The sequence below is a fragment of the Fusarium subglutinans genome (genome assembly GCF_013396075.1).
Source record: "Fusarium subglutinans strain NRRL 66333 chromosome Unknown NRRL66333_c0000306, whole genome shotgun sequence".
Lineage (NCBI taxonomy): Eukaryota > Fungi > Ascomycota > Sordariomycetes > Hypocreales > Nectriaceae > Fusarium > Fusarium subglutinans.
Genome location: NW_023502369.1, coordinates 1 through 17,878, shown reverse-complemented (window position 1 = coordinate 17,878; position 17,878 = coordinate 1). Strand labels below are relative to the sequence as shown.

The 17,878-nt window shown below is 48.5% G+C and overlaps 6 protein-coding genes across 6 annotated transcripts; 3 read left to right on the top strand and 3 right to left on the bottom strand.

Annotated features, from left to right (window-relative positions):
* Nucleotides 1-194: 194 nt before the first annotated feature.
* Nucleotides 195-1,730, top strand: FSUBG_13052 (aromatic-amino-acid decarboxylase; the record flags this gene model as incomplete). The annotated part of the gene is made up of 1 exon (XM_036677903.1): nt 195-1,730. The coding sequence occupies one exon, from the start codon at nt 195-197 to the stop codon at nt 1,728-1,730; it is 1,536 nt and encodes a 511-aa protein (XP_036531477.1).
* A 261-nt stretch (nt 1,731-1,991) lies between these two features.
* Nucleotides 1,992-3,589, top strand: FSUBG_13051 (kinase-like domain protein; the record flags this gene model as incomplete). Its single annotated transcript, XM_036677902.1, has 3 exons — nt 1,992-2,269; nt 2,728-2,862; nt 3,010-3,589. 3 exons carry the CDS (start codon nt 1,992-1,994, stop codon nt 3,587-3,589), a joined length of 993 nt encoding a protein of 330 aa, XP_036531476.1.
* A 351-nt stretch (nt 3,590-3,940) lies between these two features.
* Nucleotides 3,941-4,876, bottom strand: FSUBG_13050 (nitrogen metabolic regulation nmr; the record flags this gene model as incomplete). Its single annotated transcript, XM_036677901.1, has 1 exon — nt 3,941-4,876. The coding sequence occupies one exon, from the start codon at nt 4,874-4,876 to the stop codon at nt 3,941-3,943; it is 936 nt and encodes a 311-aa protein (XP_036531475.1).
* Nucleotides 4,877-5,611: 735 nt separating this feature from the next.
* On the bottom strand, nt 5,612-8,394 carry FSUBG_13049 (uncharacterized protein; the record flags this gene model as incomplete). The annotated part of the gene is made up of 10 exons (XM_036677899.1): nt 5,612-6,225; nt 6,274-6,454; nt 6,504-6,682; nt 6,738-6,886; nt 6,944-7,068; nt 7,119-7,672; nt 7,721-7,921; nt 7,974-8,062; nt 8,118-8,185; nt 8,245-8,394. The coding sequence occupies 10 exons, from the start codon at nt 8,392-8,394 to the stop codon at nt 5,612-5,614; spliced, it is 2,310 nt and encodes a 769-aa protein (XP_036531474.1).
* Nucleotides 8,395-9,237: 843 nt separating this feature from the next.
* FSUBG_13048 (C2H2 zinc finger) lies at nt 9,238-12,298 on the bottom strand (the record flags this gene model as incomplete). Its single annotated transcript, XM_036677898.1, has 2 exons — nt 9,238-12,125; nt 12,175-12,298. The coding sequence occupies 2 exons, from the start codon at nt 12,296-12,298 to the stop codon at nt 9,238-9,240; spliced, it is 3,012 nt and encodes a 1,003-aa protein (XP_036531473.1).
* A 2,944-nt stretch (nt 12,299-15,242) lies between these two features.
* On the top strand, nt 15,243-16,712 carry FSUBG_13047 (integral membrane protein PTH11; the record flags this gene model as incomplete). The annotated part of the gene is made up of 5 exons (XM_036677897.1): nt 15,243-15,392; nt 15,536-15,663; nt 15,714-16,073; nt 16,122-16,186; nt 16,255-16,712. 5 exons carry the CDS (start codon nt 15,243-15,245, stop codon nt 16,710-16,712), a joined length of 1,161 nt encoding a protein of 386 aa, XP_036531472.1.
* Between the last annotated feature and the right edge of the window lie 1,166 nt (nt 16,713-17,878).

The window sequence follows — 17,878 nt, the reverse complement described above, 5'->3', positions numbered from 1 at the left end:
GTAACAGAATCACCTGATGGACCGTGAGCCACGACCACAACAGTCCACCATGGTCCAACACCTCACGCTGAGCAATCACAATCATCATTGCAGCTGCAACCAACTCACTCTGCTGTATCGTATAAATCGCCGATACCGCCCATGAGTGCCGCCCCCGCAATAATAACCTAATGCCTCGCATTCTTCGCTGGACCATGAGCAGGCCGCAGATCCTGTTCCTTTCATGCATTGGCTTCGCAGTCGCACTCACTGCTATGCTCTACGGAAACATCATTAAACCTTCGACTGTAACTTCTGTTTTCTCGAAGACCATGTCCACGCGTCCCGTCGTCGTCGTCGGCTCCGGCCTCGCTGGTTTATCAGCATCATATGAGGCTCTTCAGCGCGGGGCTCCATCGGTTCATCTCCTTGATCGAGCCCCTAAGCCTGGCGGTAACAGCATCAAGGCTTCATCTGGTATTAATGGTGCCGGCACCAAATACCAGCGCGCTGCTGGCGTGGAGAGCGATACCCTTTTCTACAGCGACTCTGTCAGATCGGCTGGGTCACGGTTCCATCTCACACAACCTCCTGTCGACCGCGAGGCTCTCATCACGAAACTCACTACTGAGTCAGCAGCCGCAGTCAACTGGCTCGTTGATGAGATCGGCGTAGATCTCAGCGTCGTGGCACCCCTTGGCGGCCACAGCGTTGCTCGCACTCACCGCGGCGCTGGAAAGACACCACCCGGAGCCGCCATCATCATCGCTTTGCTCAACAAACTCAAGGAGAACGGGAAGTTCTCTATTACCAACCTTGCTGAGGTCAAGACACTGCTTAAGGAGGGAAACACCGTCAAGGGCGTCGAGTACGAATTTGAAGGGAAGAAGCATAGCCTCGAGGGATCAGTCTTGTTCGCCAGTGGTGGGTTCGCTGGAGATGCCACAGGTCTTCTGGCGCGCTATCGCCCTGACCTCAAGGGTATCCCTTCGACGAACGAGGAGAGGCCGGGTTCTCACGATATTCTCACCGCTGTAGGAGCTGAGCTACTAGATATGGACAGCGTGCAAATTCATCCAACAGGCTTCGTTGATCCTGCGGCGCCCAACTCCATGCTCAAGTTTCTCGCGGCCGAGATGCTCCGTGGCGAAGGCGGTATTCTTCTTTCACCTGAGGGCTCTCGCTTCGTTAACGAGATGGATACTCGTGAGCATGTCAGCAACGCGATAATGAAGCTACCAACTGCCACCGATGGCGACGGTGTCATCAAGCAATGGGATATTACTATTCTTCTTGACCCTGGGGCTTCTGCTGCATCGGCTAACCACATTGGCTTCTATGAATGGAAGGGCCTTCTCAAGAAGGTCAAGGTGCGCGATCTCAAGCCCGCCCAGATCGCTGCTGTGGATGAATATGCCAAGGCTGTCGCTGAGGGCACAGACGATAAGTTCGGCCGTAAACAGAGGGGACGATGGACACTCAAGACCGGAGAGCAGAATCGTGATGAGGATATTTATATCGGCCGAGTAACGCCCATCACACATTTCACCATGGGAGGAGTCGCCATTGATGAGAAGGCCCGTGTATTGACGAAGAGTGAGGGCAAGCTTGTGCCTATCCCTGGCCTTTTTGCTGCAGGTGAGATTACAGGAGGTATTCATGGAGATAATCGCCTGGGAGGATCTTCTCTACTGGAATGTGTTGTGTATGGAAGGACGGCTGGTGCTGAGGTGGCTGGCTCGGCTCAGTGAGATGACCGCTGCTTTCCCTACTTATTCGACTCACAAATGTGAGGTGCGATTACATTTGAAGGTTAGTATAGGATAATGAAGTTGCTCTCCGTGTTGGAGCAATCCTAACGTGAATACTCCCATTGTGAACTGCGATATTGTGCATTTTCAGCATCTCGAGACTTGCAATCATCCAATGAGAGCCTAGAATTGGCTCAATGGTAGAACGCTGACCTATCATATGCCCTGCCGGGATTGTACGCAGGTAGTTGTCCACCAACAATGTCCCAACAGTCCTCACCGCACCAATTCCCATCTTCACTATATCGTATTACTGAACAGATTCTTAACCGAAAAGACACCATGGACATGTATGACGGCCAGGAAGAGGACGACAATCTTGTATGGGACAAGAACGATGAAACTGTTGAGGTGGCACAGCAGCAAATGCGATTGAAGACCTTCTGTCGCAAAGTTGAAGGGTTCGTCCAACAGAAGTTTGGCAGGCCAGCAATACTCATCTCACCACTGATGATGGGAGGGTTCATGTCCTTTACCGGGTACGAGTGGAGGATATGTCCCCAGATGTTATAGTACGACTGCCATGCCCGAGTCTCGTTCAGTTTCCTGTTGAGAAGACGATGTATGAGGCGGCCACTGCTTCTTTTCTAGTGAGGCAGACTCAATTACCAGTTCCAGGCCCTTTAGTTTTTGGAGAAGACTCAGAATTAGGGTCCTTCATCATCATGGAGCATTGGGAGAATAGTGGGAGCATATCAGGAAGGCTTACGAGGCCGAACAAAGACCTCTCAGTACCTCACGTCCTGGATCCAAACACACCCGAGTCAATTTTAGAGACAATCTGGGCAAAAGTAGCACGATGCTTGTTGGAACTGTCCCGGCTGACTTTTCCGAGGATCGGATCTTTACTTCACATTGGCAAGGATACGTACGAAGTGGCCGGTCGTCCAGCCACTGTTAACATGACAGAAATGATTCGACTCGCAAATATACCCAGATGCATTCTGCCATCCCAGGACAAGACGTATATGACGGCTGACGAGTGGTATACCACCTTGGCGGAAATGCATATCGCGCAACTCATCTTCCAGCAAAACGATCTTGTTACGTCTACAGAGGACTGTCGGAACAGGTACGTTGCGCGGCTGGTGTTCCGAAAATTAGCTATACAGGGCCGACTGTCAATTTTTGGGTTTGCTCAAGATACGTGGTCATCGCAGTCATCCAAAATACCCTCAGAAACACTGTCACCTTGTCCCTCCAATTCAGACTGTTTCAGGCTATGGGGCGATGACTTTCGAACAGGCAACATCCTTCTCAACGAGTCCGATGATATAGCTGCTCTTATTGACTGGGAGTATACATACGCTGGGCCTACACAATTCTTCCTCGATCCTCCATGGTGGCTTCTCCTCGAGACGGCAGAAATGTGGTCGCCAGATCTCGAGCACTGGAGACAAACCTACGAGTCTCGTTTACGCATTTGGCTTTCGGCGATAGAGAAAGCAGAAGCCAGCATGGGCGCATCAGCCTATAAAAATTTTGCAGTGCCACTATCCAGGTATATGCGCGAAAGTTGGCAAACGGGACGCTTCTTTCTAAGCTACGCGGCCCGCAAGAGCTGGGCATTTGATGCTATGTACTGGAACTTTCTAGATGAGAGGTTCTTTGGAGATCGAGATCCTGGCGTGGTGAAAGGCGATCTCTGGAAGACACGGATTGACTTGTTGAGTGATGATGAGAGGGCTGCCATGGAGCCCTTTGTGCAGAGGAAGATGGCTGGGGGCAAGGAAAGGCGTATCGTAGAATGGGATGAGACTGAGGCACAGAGGCGTTTTTCTGAGCTCCTGTTCAACTAGTTGACAGACACTACAAGTCCGGAGAGCTCACTGCTGGTAAAGGAACCGTCCCTCGGGTGCCAGAAGATTAAGACTTATGGCTGGGTTGAGACAATAAAAAGCATCCAAGTTCACATCTTGATATTGTCTGGGCTTTTCCAGGGCATCGCCTTGGGCGTTCATCCTAATTATCTTGCCCTGGGCATTCGACTTGACAGTGAATTTAATAGGGCTCGAGAGTGTAAACAGACGGGAAAGGGTTCCCATAAATAGCCTCCATTTACTACATCACAGATCAGCTGTCGCATGCTTCATTCAAGAAACTCTTCGTCGTAGCCGCAGCATTTAGATACAAAAATCCCTTGTATTCCATCAATCCAGCTTCAGAGGGTTCGCCTTGAAGAACTCTTCGGGGGTAACAAGCTTGCCTCTCGCCCTCTCAGCAGCCCAAGCAACTGACTTCTCTCCGTCAGCACCATAGTATCCAAACTCCTGACCAGCTTTAAAGGCTTGAACGTAAACATCTTCCAGAATGGGTAGCTTCTCAGCAAACTCTTCAGAGGAGATTTGCTTGTAAGTGATCTCTTTGCCGGTAACCTTGCTCTCAATAGCTACAAGCTCCTCTAGGCTGTAAAACCCAGCAGCGGCGTCAAAGCCTACGCCTTGGTACTTTTCAGGCTCGGCTAGAATTGCGCCGACGAAACTGCCGCAATTGCTACCGTTGTCGATCCATGGGATGCGAGTCTCGGGGGTGAATGGAAGAGAGACAACCCAGTTGCCATTCTCATCCTTCTGAGGAGCCCAGAGAGGAACTTGGATGATATTCTCGAGGAAGAATCCAAGACGGACAAAGGCGCTCTTAACGGGAAGTGTACGAATGTACTTTTCGCCCTCAGCCTTTGCATCGAAGGGATGATTGGCGGTGTACTTCCCACCAGAGACGTCTGTGGTGCTGGGAAGACTGCTAAAAATGATGTACTCAATGCTCGCTTCAACAGCTGCATCAGCCGTCTTCCTGATGACCTCGAACTCAGGCTTTAAATCGGTAGCAGTCCAAGCAGGAGTTGTCATGAAGAAGAGTGTGTGTGCCCCCTTCAGGGCAGCCTTGATGGAGGCAGGGTCGGCTAAGTCACCCTGTACAACTTCAACACCCCGCTCTTTGAGCTTTTTGGAGTTCTCAGAGTTGACATCGCGGGTGATGGCGCGGATCTTGTATTGCTTTGACAGCTCTGGATCGTTGAGGACGAAGTTTATGACAGCGCCGCCTTGTTTGCCAGTGGCGCCGATGACAGCGAGAGTTTTCGACATTTTGATATTTTGGTAATTGATGCTTAATTATGGTGAGTGCATAAACAGTGAGATTAAAAGTGATTGTGATGATGGAGTATAAGCTGGCACTTCAGTCGTCTTATATCTTGCCAACCCCTGAGATGCCGATCAATTGCACCACATTAAGCCAAAGTCCGCATGTTGCAAAAGCAATGACTACTATCCTATCAAAGTCCGCATCTTTATCCTCCGAAATTAAATCCTACAGAGTAAGCCTCCGGTCTTTGCCAAGTTTCCCGTTGGCAAAGACGCGAAAACAAGGGACCTCGGAATATCTACAGGGCTTAGCGCACTTGTCCAGTGACTAATCCCCCTCCTTACTTCGGCGCTAATAAATTCCTCCGAATAGCACTAAGCAATGCGGCTTCGCTGGAAAGATGCTCCGAGTCAATTAATCAGCCTCGAAGATCAAGAGAGACTCCAAATCAGGGGGCGAAAATAAGCTGATTAGAAAACTTAATTCAATAGGTCAGGTAACCTAAAACATTCAATAGTTTTGTAAATTCTACATAACTAATCTAAATTATCCTAAAGTTGGAAACACTTTTACTACTCAAGATAACGCAAATGGTTCATCATATATCTCAAGTCACCGACTTTTATTAATTCAAGCATGTCTGCATTCGTGGTTGAGCAATATTTCCCACCAAAAACCAACATGAGTATCAGGGTAGTTGAATGCCCAATCAAACTTTTCTTTCCCAAAAACTCCCATCATGAATCCTGAATATGTCTACCGAGCTCAGCAAAGTCTCCAACATCCTCACCCGTAAGATCCCAGTCCGGGTTATTATACATCGAATAGCAATGCTTATAAAAGTCATCATGCGGGATATCCCCCATCATCATCTCATGCTGTGAACCCCCCTCTACAACTTCAGGCATAGGAACCCAGAGGTTAGAGAAGTTGTCCCATAGGTCTGTGTCGAGAGGCATAAAATCTTCTGGCGATGTTTGGCTTTGGTCCCCTGGGATGAGCTGGCCCCGGTGAAGGTCGCCGAAACCAGAGGGTGTTGCGCCGTTGGCTTGTGTGACACCGTTGGCGGTCTGGCCTTCGCCCGGTGGTCCCTGGGGAGATACGTTGACCACTTGTAGTGCCTCAATCTTCTGTGCCATTACTTTCCAAAGTCTCTTGACCTCTTGCAATCTCTCGCGAGCATAGGTGTTTCCATGGTCAGCAAGGTGCTGTATTTCTTCCAATGCCTGCGTCAAGCCGGGCTTGGGGTTAATTTTCATGCTCTCTTCACAGACTGAATCCAGGATCGCAGCGAGAATCATAATGAACGCAGCTGAGAAGGAGGCTTCGAAGTCGTAAAAGCCAAAGATTGCTTAAGTCGTGTTAGTAAACTAACACCAAAAGTCTAAGGTCAGCTTACCGATCATGTTGCGTTTTCTGAGCGTGGCAACAACCTTGAGCTGTCGCCTTGCAGCCTCAGCGCAAGTCCTCGATAGTCTTCCGAGAGGTGAAGCATGTAGCTGTTCTCCAGTGACACCATTTCCACTGAGAATTAGTTTCGCGGCATGTAGCATAAGTGGTCGAATCGTAAGAATGGTTGCCTATCCAATAGTCAGTCCAGCTATTCCTTCTCTCGACTAACTTGCTAACCTGGAAGAGCATCAGATGTAACGAAGCAGTCGTTCTCAAAGATTGGTCCCGACCCAAGTTGTACACATCTGTGACTGCATCTGAAGGGATTTCTTGGGAGATCTGGTATAAGGATTTGACGATATCTTGGACGTGAGGAATAAAGGTAGATTCTGACTCATCTTCGGGATTATAGAGCACTGATAAAGTGTCAGTTACAACGCAATAAATTTCCATAAATTCATGTGGACCTACCAGCCAAGATACGACCCGTTGCTCGGGCGATCCTGATGTTTGTGCACATGGGGCCAACAGGTGGGAAGCCAGGTGAATCAGTGGGAAGAGGGATGTTGATTGCCTCGTCACCGATGCTAGGAGGGTTGCCTGTCGCTGCAGCCAGGCGTCTAATTGCACATATTCATTAGCCATCGTTTCGGAAGTCCATGTTTTTGTTTCCTTACCGTTCTTGCATGTAAATAGTCCACCACAAACGGTTCATGTGAACTCTCTCAGACTGCATCAAGTGCCTTGTTCCACATACTCTGTGATATTTCTGTGATATTGCTAAGCGCATGGCGGTGCTGATCTAAAGGTAAAGTCAGCCATGGTTCCAGATTTAGCCATGAGACAACTTACATAGAGATATGCCTCTTCCTTACGATTCATGTTGCCGAGATAGATGGCAAAGAGAGCAAAGATCTCAATACCAAGTTTCCCATTGAATCGCAAGTCTGACAACGTCGGGACGTTTCTATGGGCATACTCAAAGAGTCTGACCCCAGAAAAGTCGTCATTCCCCTCGGGGTTAGCGTCGAACAGGGTTCCAATAGCAATCATAAGAATCATCTCGAGAACCCACAGAGACTCCATCTGAGCAGGATCATCACGGTTCTGGTAGAAAGCCCACATTTTATCAGAAAACTCACGAGCATCAATATGATGCTGCGACTGGCCTATATAGAACAGAGCTGTATCTAACAAGCGTTGAGCCTCGTCTCTTGGGGGCAACTTTGGAAAGTCACTGCTCGAGAGACGCCATGGATGGCTGATAACTTCGTGACGCAAGTTCGCTTCAGGACTGATCCAAGGTTTTGAAGTTGGCTCTGACTCGGGACGAGATGAGCCGAGTAAGTCTTGGACTCGGGAGCCAAAGGTATGACTAGAGCTGAGGGAAGAACCAGCAAGAATAGCTGAAATATAAGCATGTGGTCATAGGGCTTGGAGAGAAGTTGACTTACTTGCAGCTGGTGATGCTTGAGTGCCATCATAAGGAGGATATTTATGTTGAGCTAGGGGTGCGGAGAAACTTGTAGAAGGGCGGATGAAGCTTGACGATCTTGATCTAACATGCAGAGGGTCTTGAGGGGAGGAGTGAGATGTTTGTGGGTTAGAATTGGAGTCTCTCCTTTGGCCGTTCTGTGTAGCAGAAACTGGGGGTTCTAAGACTTATCAGTATAGGTCGAAAGATACCAGAAGAAGAGTAGGGCATACCAGATGCCCTAGGAGGTAGAGTCGAAGGCAGTCCGTCGTAACCATCTCTTTCATATCTAGCTAACTTGCTCTCGAGTTCCTCGATACGGCTAACAAGTGACAAACATCAGCTGTAAGTCCTAATTGGGTTACGAAAGAACTTACTTGGCCATATACATGCGCTTGTGTCCATGCTCAGGAACCCTGCAGTCTAGCCCACGCTTGGTGCAGTACTGACAAGGAGTAGTCCCCGAACACCGAACCTTTTTCTTCCTACATGTAAGACACCTACGAGGCTGTAAGTCACCAAAGCAAACAAAATAGTGGAGAACAGGATATCGACATACGCCAATGATGCTTTACGTGCATCTTTTCCCCCATCGGAGGGCGCCGGACGCTTCCGAGCCATCGAGGCAGTCGAGTCGTCGGCCACGGGGGTCATTGAGAGGTTCTAGAAACGAGATGATCTGACTCTAGAGATAAGAATCTTATGGAAGACTTGACCGAGAGTCTGGGACTGAATGGGCTGAAAGTCCGAGGACGCGGGGACTTGAGCGTTGTTATTCTCTCGGGATGGTTCCGGACTTTGAGTGTAAAACTTCTCCACACGATGATCCGATCACGTGAGTGACCAAACCCATAACTTATGGAGACGGGCCAGCTTCCGGCTTGAGATGATAATCGTGGTCCACTAGAAAAGTCCAGTGGAAAAGATAAGCTGGGGGATTTGAGTGGGAGCACGGCTTCGAGGCCGATGGATCAAGCCACCGGAAAACACCCTCTGTGAAGTTTTCCGGAGAACCCTTGTGAGCCTGATGTAGTGACTATCGATACGAGGACTTAACACAGAATCGTGTGAAAAGATCAGGTTCAGTTTTGATGTATGCAGTGTCTAAATAATCTGGCCTATCGCTGTGGCCAATATGGTTGAGTGAGGTGGTCTAAGTCGTGAGTCAATGGTCTTCGAGGATGTTGGATGAGGCAATCCGGCATCGGAGGATATGACCGAGGCATCGGAGGTGCTTCCGATATGACGAAATACCTCATCGGCTTTTATCTGCTGAACTGTTATGTTATGTTATCAGATTCATTTCAATTTAGATATTATCAGATAAGGCGCATGGCGTAGACTTTGAGAAGATATATATCAGGATATGACTATATGTGAAAATGCTAAAATCAATAACTGCCGCCGAATCGCTACATATTAGACCAATATTATACACAGGTATCCAAACTCATCAGACGTAAATACTTTTTTGAAAAATCACACATCCAGCTTCTCTCACATCCTTGGTTCACGAGGCTGTTGCATCATTGAAGCTGCCATCTTCAGCCTATTCCTCGCCTCAGACAAAAGCTCCCAACGCGTGTTCGTCAGCGCATCGTCAACAACACTCAGTAGACCAATGATCTTATTCCTGTTTCCCACAACACCAGCTTGATTTTGGTGCAAGTGGAAAGCTTTGATGGAGTCGATGGTGGGTGGGATCATGATTTGGAGATACGTCCGAAGATCCTCGTGGCGATCACGCTTCAACGCCTCGTAGTCCATGTTCGACGACATGGGCGTCTGTTCTGGATGAGATCCTTGAGGAGTGTTGATAGTGCCTTGAGCGGAGGATGAATGAACACTGGCCTCGGTGGCCATTGTCGGTATACCATAGCTGCTGGAAGGATATTGTAGATGGTCTGGGAACGGCTCGATATTTCCATCTTGCACATATCCATATGCCCATAATACGAGAGAAGCATAGTACAATGCCCAGGCCCTAACTAGCAACTTATCACTCCCAGCATCATACTTTGGATAAGTAGATGGGGAAAATGCCGTTGCCATACCACTAGCATCCTTCGTCGCGCCTCTCCTGGGAGGTTCCTGAAGAAGAATCAGCCGAATAAGCTGGAGCGCGTGATACACCCCACCAATAGCTCCAGGCGATGCGACCCATTCCTTGATTTTAGCCTCAGTTCGTCTCCAGTCCACAGAAGAAACAGTGCGTCCAAGGATCTGAGGAACACCTGCAAAGATACAAAGCTCTGGCATACTGATGTAAACAGTAATGTGGCCAAGATGATAAAGGACTGTGCCAAGTGTCTCCATGGCATCGCCATCATCACTTCCACCTCTGCTGCTCAAGCCTAGTCTCTGCCAATCAAACGCAGCGTGCTTGACATGAGCAACACCATCATCGTAGTCCTTCTTCCACCAGTCAAATGCCCTTAGAAGCTTTGGACGCCATCGCTCTTGAACGCCAGGTATGGTGTCGGTCCCGAGCGTTGAGCGGTCCAAATCTCTTTGATGCATCTGCCATGTCACTGATAAAAGTGCTGCGAGAAGTGCAATTCTTCCAAACGGGCTTGTTCTCACTCTTTGGCCGTTAAGCGTACGTTGTAGTCCGTCGAGGAATGTGATAGGTGTAACGCCGTTGGCGTGAAGACTTGACTCAACGCAGCCGATTTCCGATGGTGAATCTGAAGACCATAGAGTATTGTCGCAAGGAAGAGGAAGCTTGATCTCATGGATCACCAGCGTCGGTGTATGTCCAAAAAGAGCGGCATGTGTAGCATCAATGATAAACGCAGCAAGGGCGGCTCGACGCGTGGCTTCTTGAGCAATCCAATGATCCCACCATTTTTCAGGTGAAGAATTAAACCCTGGTTTGTTTGGTCCAGGGAATAGTCTCGAAGGTCCTATCTTAGGACTTCCCATTGGAGTTGGAACCCGAGAGGCATATGAAGATTGCTTCCCGGTTAGAGCACTTCCTCTACGCATCAGGGATAAGGTCGTAGGGAAATAAATATGGGCACGCTCATGAAGAACTCGAGTTGCGTTCATCTTCTCGTACACCTCCAGAAGCAAGAGTGTTTGGATGACCCAGAGTTTTGCAGGTGGGTGAGAGTCCGCATGCATGAAGACCTGCCAACGGAGGTTCCAGGAGACAAACGTAGTGAACTTTGAAATTTTGTCCACGGAATCTTCAGATGCTCCCTTTTTGTCCAGCATCGACGCTCCCATGATAAGAACAGCCAGCAATAAGAAGTCATTGGCAGTTTCTGGGATGAATGTTGGGCGATGAAGGATGGGCAGTTGGTCGTGGAAGTTGTCCCAGTATGAGTTGAGATAACGTTCAACGTTGACGTGGCTGAGAACATGGTTTTCAGCATCAGTGTCGCTACCAAAAATCTCATCCTTGATATCTGCAGCGGATCTGCTTCCATGTAGACTGATCTCATTAAATCGCTGCATCATATAATGAAGCAGCGACTGCCTCTTGTGCTCTGAAAGGCCAGTTTTTCCAAATTGTGATACATCGACCATCGGTGTAGCCATCGCCATTGGTTCAGACTGGAACCACAGGCTGTTGATGGGTTCGACATAAGAACCGCCCATCAAGCCTGGTTGAGGCGTGTAGTCCGTACATAGCTGACCAAAATTGTTAGAGTATCCTGCCATGCCGAAGTTTCCTGGTATGAAATTGTTGTAGTTGGTGCCTAGCCCTTGACCAGTGAAGAGCCAGGTCGTGAATTCATCTGTGCTGGATGGCGAGAGTCCGAAATGCTGCTCTTCCATGATTTGTTCATTAGACGTGGATAATCCATTAGGTATGGCATAAGATTGTGTGCGAGCGCGTTCCGGGCGAGTAGTCAGTTCAGGACTTGCCAGAGGCATGGACATGTCAGCAGGAGGCATCTGATGGATCCGGAACGACGGTAAAGTGCTCATGGCCTGCTTTTCTGGCGAGGATTCACGACTCTCGGGTTGTCGTTGATCAGCATAGTAGCCACTTGTGCTTCCTAGGTCATTTCGCTGGCCAGAGTCTTGTCGGGATAGTCCTCCATCAACCCCGAATTGTTTCGAGTTGTTAGGGTCAATTGCCGATGCATCCATGGACATTCGAGTCGTGGAAGCTTGCCGTTCTTTTGCTGGTGTCTCTCTCGCTTCATCTTGGGTATCGCTCCACGCTGAACCATCCTCACTGAACGAGTACCTCTCACTCCGCTGCCCCGATAATTTAGAAAACTCCTTCTGAGGCCTCTGAGAAAGGCGTCCATTTCCGTACTGCTGCGCCTGTCTCTCATGTCTCAGTTTATGACGTGCATAGAGATCTTTCCTAACGAAAGTAAATGAGCAATCCGGATAGTCACAGTAGTAGATCTCTTTGGGGGAGTCTATAACGGCGTCAGTGGGGGTTAATTGATCCAATTAGATGATACTAACGATTGAGTTGATGCCGCTGAAGATGCTCGGCTCGGGAATATGTCCTCCCGCAACCTTCGTGGGTGCATTGGAACTCTTTGCACGAAGCCTTGCGGCGTTTCTGGCGCGGGGGTGATGAAGCCATCGCGGCTCGTGACCTGGCGTCGTGCCTCGGCTAGACGTGCTTCTGATGATTCAGCACGTCTTTGAATGACTCTCAAAGACTGCAAGAACGCCTCTACGCGTCGTTGTATCGGTCACGGCCGACAGACTCACGATTGAAGCGGTATACAAACTCAAAGCCTTCAGGCCAAATTACGCTCCCAAATTCGAGATTATGGGGGTGAATGTGACCACGCCTCCTTCTTGCCTAGTCACCTGACTGGCCAACCCATTCTCGGCTCATTACCATTTGCCATCCCCGCGATTCCCCCGCCCCCAGGTCAACCGAATGCGGGGGCAGGTGGGATGATATAGGGTAAGCTCTCATTTCTCTCCCATCTCTGGAGTTTGGGGTGATGTACTCCGTATGTAGGAGGGTTCAGAGGGATCGGAAAATCGCGTGAGTGGTAAGTGGCTTGTTATTGTGACGGTTTTTGCATGGCTAGTGTGGTTCGTTGCTGAAGAATCCCCTGCATTGGAGTTCATGCATGTGAGAGGAGGAATAATTCATCCCTTCCAGCCTTAAGATTCCGGCCACAATACGGAGTAGGTCATGTTAATTAACAGAACTATGACTACCTAGTCCTGGAAGTCTGAAGATCATGTGCACGTCTCAGATTAGACCCGATCACATAGCCCAAGATCTGCAATGAATGATCATTGTATCTGTTGTGAGTTTCTGACTGACGTCTGGGTGATGCGAGACATTGGGGCCTAACCCCTGTCAGTGTCTGAGATTTCACTCCAGTATGTACTGGGCTGTGAGATTATCGGTGAAGATGAGATCTACAGCAGTACATTCCCTCTCTGGTTTGGTTATCTCTACACAGTAGCATCGCGCGCATCACAAATACCTTCCGGATTGTCAAAAACCTCCGATGCATGGCATGCGACGGGTTTCTCATCTCATCTTGTGCACTGCGACCGGCACAGCCGGCCAATTTGTTTAAACCCTGCCTATATCTGCATAATCCACACCACAAGGATTCAAGACACGATACACACAGAGTCACAGACTCACTATAGAATGTTCATTCCGCAATTCCGCCTGTATTTTGTCGTACCAAGTCATATCATGATTGATAACCTTTAAAAAGAAACTGATGCTCTAGACGAGTCAGTAGATCAATTGAGGCTTGATCTATGGAACCAAACTGACCAGTGAGAGCAGAGAAGAGAAGCAACAGAAGAATAACATTATGTCACTATCATGAAAATGCAACTTTGCGCCGGGCCCAACAAAAATTAAAACTGGAGTGGCGTTTCCCTGCAGCCACCGATCGCGCAAATGCACGTGGCCTCTCCCTTGCAAAGTCAATAAGCGACGTCGATTCGATGGACGGGCATTCCCAGTCGATCGAGGCTTTTGTTTCACGTTTATCGACCCATCAGACGCTTCTCCTCGTCTTCTTCTGTTCGGTTCGGTGCGGAATTGAATCGAGTCACATGAGGTCAAAAGAGGCTTCAGCCATGGCATGATTCTAGAGCGTAGCTCCCGAGAATTCGCGTTGCAGACAATAGTCTGTGTCTTTCTCGAGGGAGGGAAATTTGCGCATTTCGCTTTGACCGTGAGTTATTACTCAATGCTTAGAAAGACCAGGATGGGATGTCAGCGCCTCTGAATCATATTTCCTTTGAGATATGTTTATCCGTGGAACAGCAATGATCTTCGACTCTCCACAAACAATGCAATGCCATCATGACAGAAGAGGAAAAGGGTTTGGCAAATCTGAGGCTCCCAATGATGATCAGTGCTCGCTTCGGTCGTAGTAAGGGGAGTTCCAGGGCCAGGGCCGGGGGTCTTTGCTTGGTACGCGGATTCCGACGATCTATCAGCGATTGATTGATCTGTAACTAAATGTTTAGTGCGCTCGAGTCAACCAAAAGTAAGCAAGCAAACAACGACGGGACACAAAGCGCATTGTCGAATTGATGCAAGCTTCAACTGCCGGCCAACTACCTATTCACACTAGATGTTGCCTAAGCTAGTTGCGGGCGCGCAATGATCTCCGCACGGCAGAGAGAGGCCAGAGAGGCTACTGATTCTAGCTCAGTTGGGCGTCGACAGTGGAATTTGTTGACTGAATCAGGTCAGGTCAGGTACGAGGAACAAACTCTGACACGGACTCGGTTGCAGGTGGCGTTGCAAGAGTTTATAGCGACACAGAGCCAAGCCTGTCAAAAACTGCTGAGGCCTATGTACAGTGAGTAAAAAAGCAGGTGGTGGAGATTTTCTCGGGGCTGCTAGTGAATTGTTTGCCCAAATTGGGACTTGACATCCGTTCCTCACATCAGCTTAAATTTAGTCTTGGTACTTGGTAGCTTGGGTCTTGGGCCCCGTCTGTCTGTGGGTTCAAGGGTTGTTCTAGGTCTTAGCCAGCGGGCATGGTTCCACAGAGACAAATCTGTTCATCTGCATGTCTCTCAGTCTCTCTTCTCAAACACGCGCGACAGAAGCTAATGCCAGGGGTTTCGAGGCGAGGTCTCTTGGCCCCTCCCGGAGGCGCTCCCCGTTTTGTTGAACCCCCCGGAGAGGCTCCAAACCGAGTCATGCCCGCTGATCCCGCGAATAGCATGGCTGCCCAAGTGCGCAGATCGTATGGACTACGCTACGAGATGATGAGAGTTGAGTTGAGCGACGGTGAATTTGGTGACACGCCGTACAAGGGCCGTAGGACAGAATTGGCCTGGTCCCGGCAACTTGGGTTCTGTAGGTCCCGGCCTCTCGGTTCATTGTTAGTAGATTTGTACGGTATGTATGTATATATCTGCGACGAACTCCTTGCGGCCCGCATCTGCCGGGTCCTGGATCCTTTCGTTTATCGTCAATCATTCTTGCTTTTCCCATTGTGATTCCTTTTTCCTTTCCCCTTTATTCCCATATGGTCTGAAGTGAAGCAGGATAGAGCCTGGCTTCATCGACAGTCATGTCTGTCCCCAACAGAGGCCCCGAGCTTCAAGCTGTATGCTATACTCTTGCCGTTTCTTCGGTGATAGCAGTCGCACTACGTATCTATGTTCGCGTGCGCTTGGTCAAAAACTTTGGATTGGATGACTGGTTCATGTGCAGTGCTCTTGTAAGTCGCTCACTCACCTCACCGACACCCCAAACATCAAATCACGACGACAAATCAATTGATCAGACGGTTCATACTCCGTAATAGATACAATAAATCTGTATACTTTAATGACGACATATACTGACTGCATGGCTGCATAGATCACGTTTCTCCTATTCGTCATGTCGGCCCTTCTCGGTGTGAAGCACGGCACAGGCCGACATAGAGACGACCTCGACCCTCATGACTTTCAGCAAGCAATGAAATGGTGGTGGTGGTGTTACTTATGGTTAGGCACCTCCAACAAGGTCTTGTCCACCAAGCTAACCGTGCATATAGGTACTGCCTCACGATGATATCTTCAAAGATCTCAATTGGCTACCTACTCCTCCGAATCACGACACGAAAACTCGACGTATGGATCCTCTATGGCGTCATGGCCATTACTGTCTCCACCGGGGTCGTCTTCTTCTTCGTCACTCTCTTCCAATGTTCGCCCATCTCGTACTTCTGGAACCAAGATCAACCTGGAAAATGCGTCAAGCCTGAGGTCATCATGGCCCTCACTTACCTATACAGTGTGTTCAGTGTTATATCAGACTTCACTTGTGCTATTCTACCAATGTTCTTGGTGTTCAAGCTCAACATGGGAAGGAAGACGAAGCTGGCTCTGATTCCTATCATGGCTATGGCCTGCGTGTTGGTATACCCTCATTGCTACAAGAGACACGAACTCACACTTTACAGGGCAAGCGCAGCAGTTGTCGTTCGATTCCCTTTCGTGAAAGATTTCAAGAACCCAGACTTCTTATGTAAGTCGCAACTCCAACTGCCACTCCAAGCATGATGATGATGAATCACAACTGACAAACTCAAACAGGGGCAACAATCGACATCGCGATCTGGTCAACGACAGAACAAGGCCTGGCCGTCACGGCCGGGTCCTTGGCAACGCTGCGGCCTTTGCTTCGATTACTCGGCCGCAAGCTTGGCATAACGACATCGGGACGGTCTGAGTTGCGGGACACTGATCAGCCAATGGGCTCTGGGGGGTTCAGGCCTACAAAGGGTACCAACGGCAGCGGCAATAAGCATCGCGATCTTTTTAGCCTCGCCACATTCGCAAGGGAGGACGACCTGGACGGCAACGGGCGAGACGGCCAGGCAGCTTACGCTGGGGAGCACCATTTTCAGAGCAGATCGTCTGCTGAGAAAGGAGTCTCGGCGTGGAGGTCGAGGGACAATGAGAGTGAGGAGGAGTTGACGGGGCAGCTTGGGGGTGACAATTCGCGGGTTGTCAAGGTGACAACCTTTGAGGTTCGTGAGAACAGGATTTGAAAATCGTACCAGCAACAACAACACTAATGACGGCCTTGATATTTATAACGAATAATAATACTACTTGCTTATAGTTTAGAGGAAATATGTTGTAGTAAAATGAGGATGAAGGTAAGTTGTTTAAGTATTTGGGCTTACCTCGATGCCTTCTTATTACTTTCCAACAACTCAATGTACAATAGTGCCAGTGACGTCAAGTCAATCACACTCGGGTAGCTCATACGACGAAGCTAAGCTACAGTGCAGCTCCAGCTTAACTAAGTACCTACTAAGGTAGGTAGGTACTCAGGTAGGTAAGGTAAGGTATAGTACCTACGGTACAGGATACATCTGTTGCTCATAAGCTATACCAAGACAAGCCGGCTCATTTGCAACATCCATGGCCGTGCGTCTACAATGCATCAAGCATAAGCTCGTTTGTGCAAATAAACGCACCGCAACGTTTCACCGCCATATTTCGGCCTGCAACTGAGCTCAGAATCTTGTTTTTCCCAGACATTAAGCCCAATCGTCATGTATCATGACAGCCCAGGCCAAGTTGCAAGTCTCGGCCCCCAATGGAGAGAAGAAGAAAAACACGAGAAGTACAGTACAGATCGGATGCTGCAGCTGCAGGGCGCTTGTAAATCCGTGTCGAAGCGGTTCATAACACCATATACAGTTAGCCGCGCTTCGCTTATCTGCACCCACAAGTGTGAGAGGTCTAGCATGGCGGGTTGGTCGAGCTGATTGATTTAATAAGTGTAATTATTGGATGCAAGCTGGGGTTCAGAAATAAACGCTGTCTCTTTTCTCGACAATTGGCTCAAGGCCAGGAACGAGTAAAAATCAATTTGTACCCCTTGGAGATATCAAACTGGATTTCCTTGCTAAGAGATGAACCTATCTAACAAAGACTAAAATACAATTTTTTTCTTCTTTTTTTTCTTCTTTTTTTCTTAAATAAGCCAATTCAAGAAGAAGCCTATGTTATGCAAAGCGTAGATTGGTTACAATAAGCAATTTAGTATTAATTAAAAAAGCCTTGTTTTCTTTAATTTAAGGTAGTAATTAGGTTAACCTTTTCTAGTTAAGGAAAATATATAGTAAGTTTAATTTAATTAATTAAAGAGGGATATACTATTTATAGCTTAATACACTTTTTATTTAACTATATATTATTATAT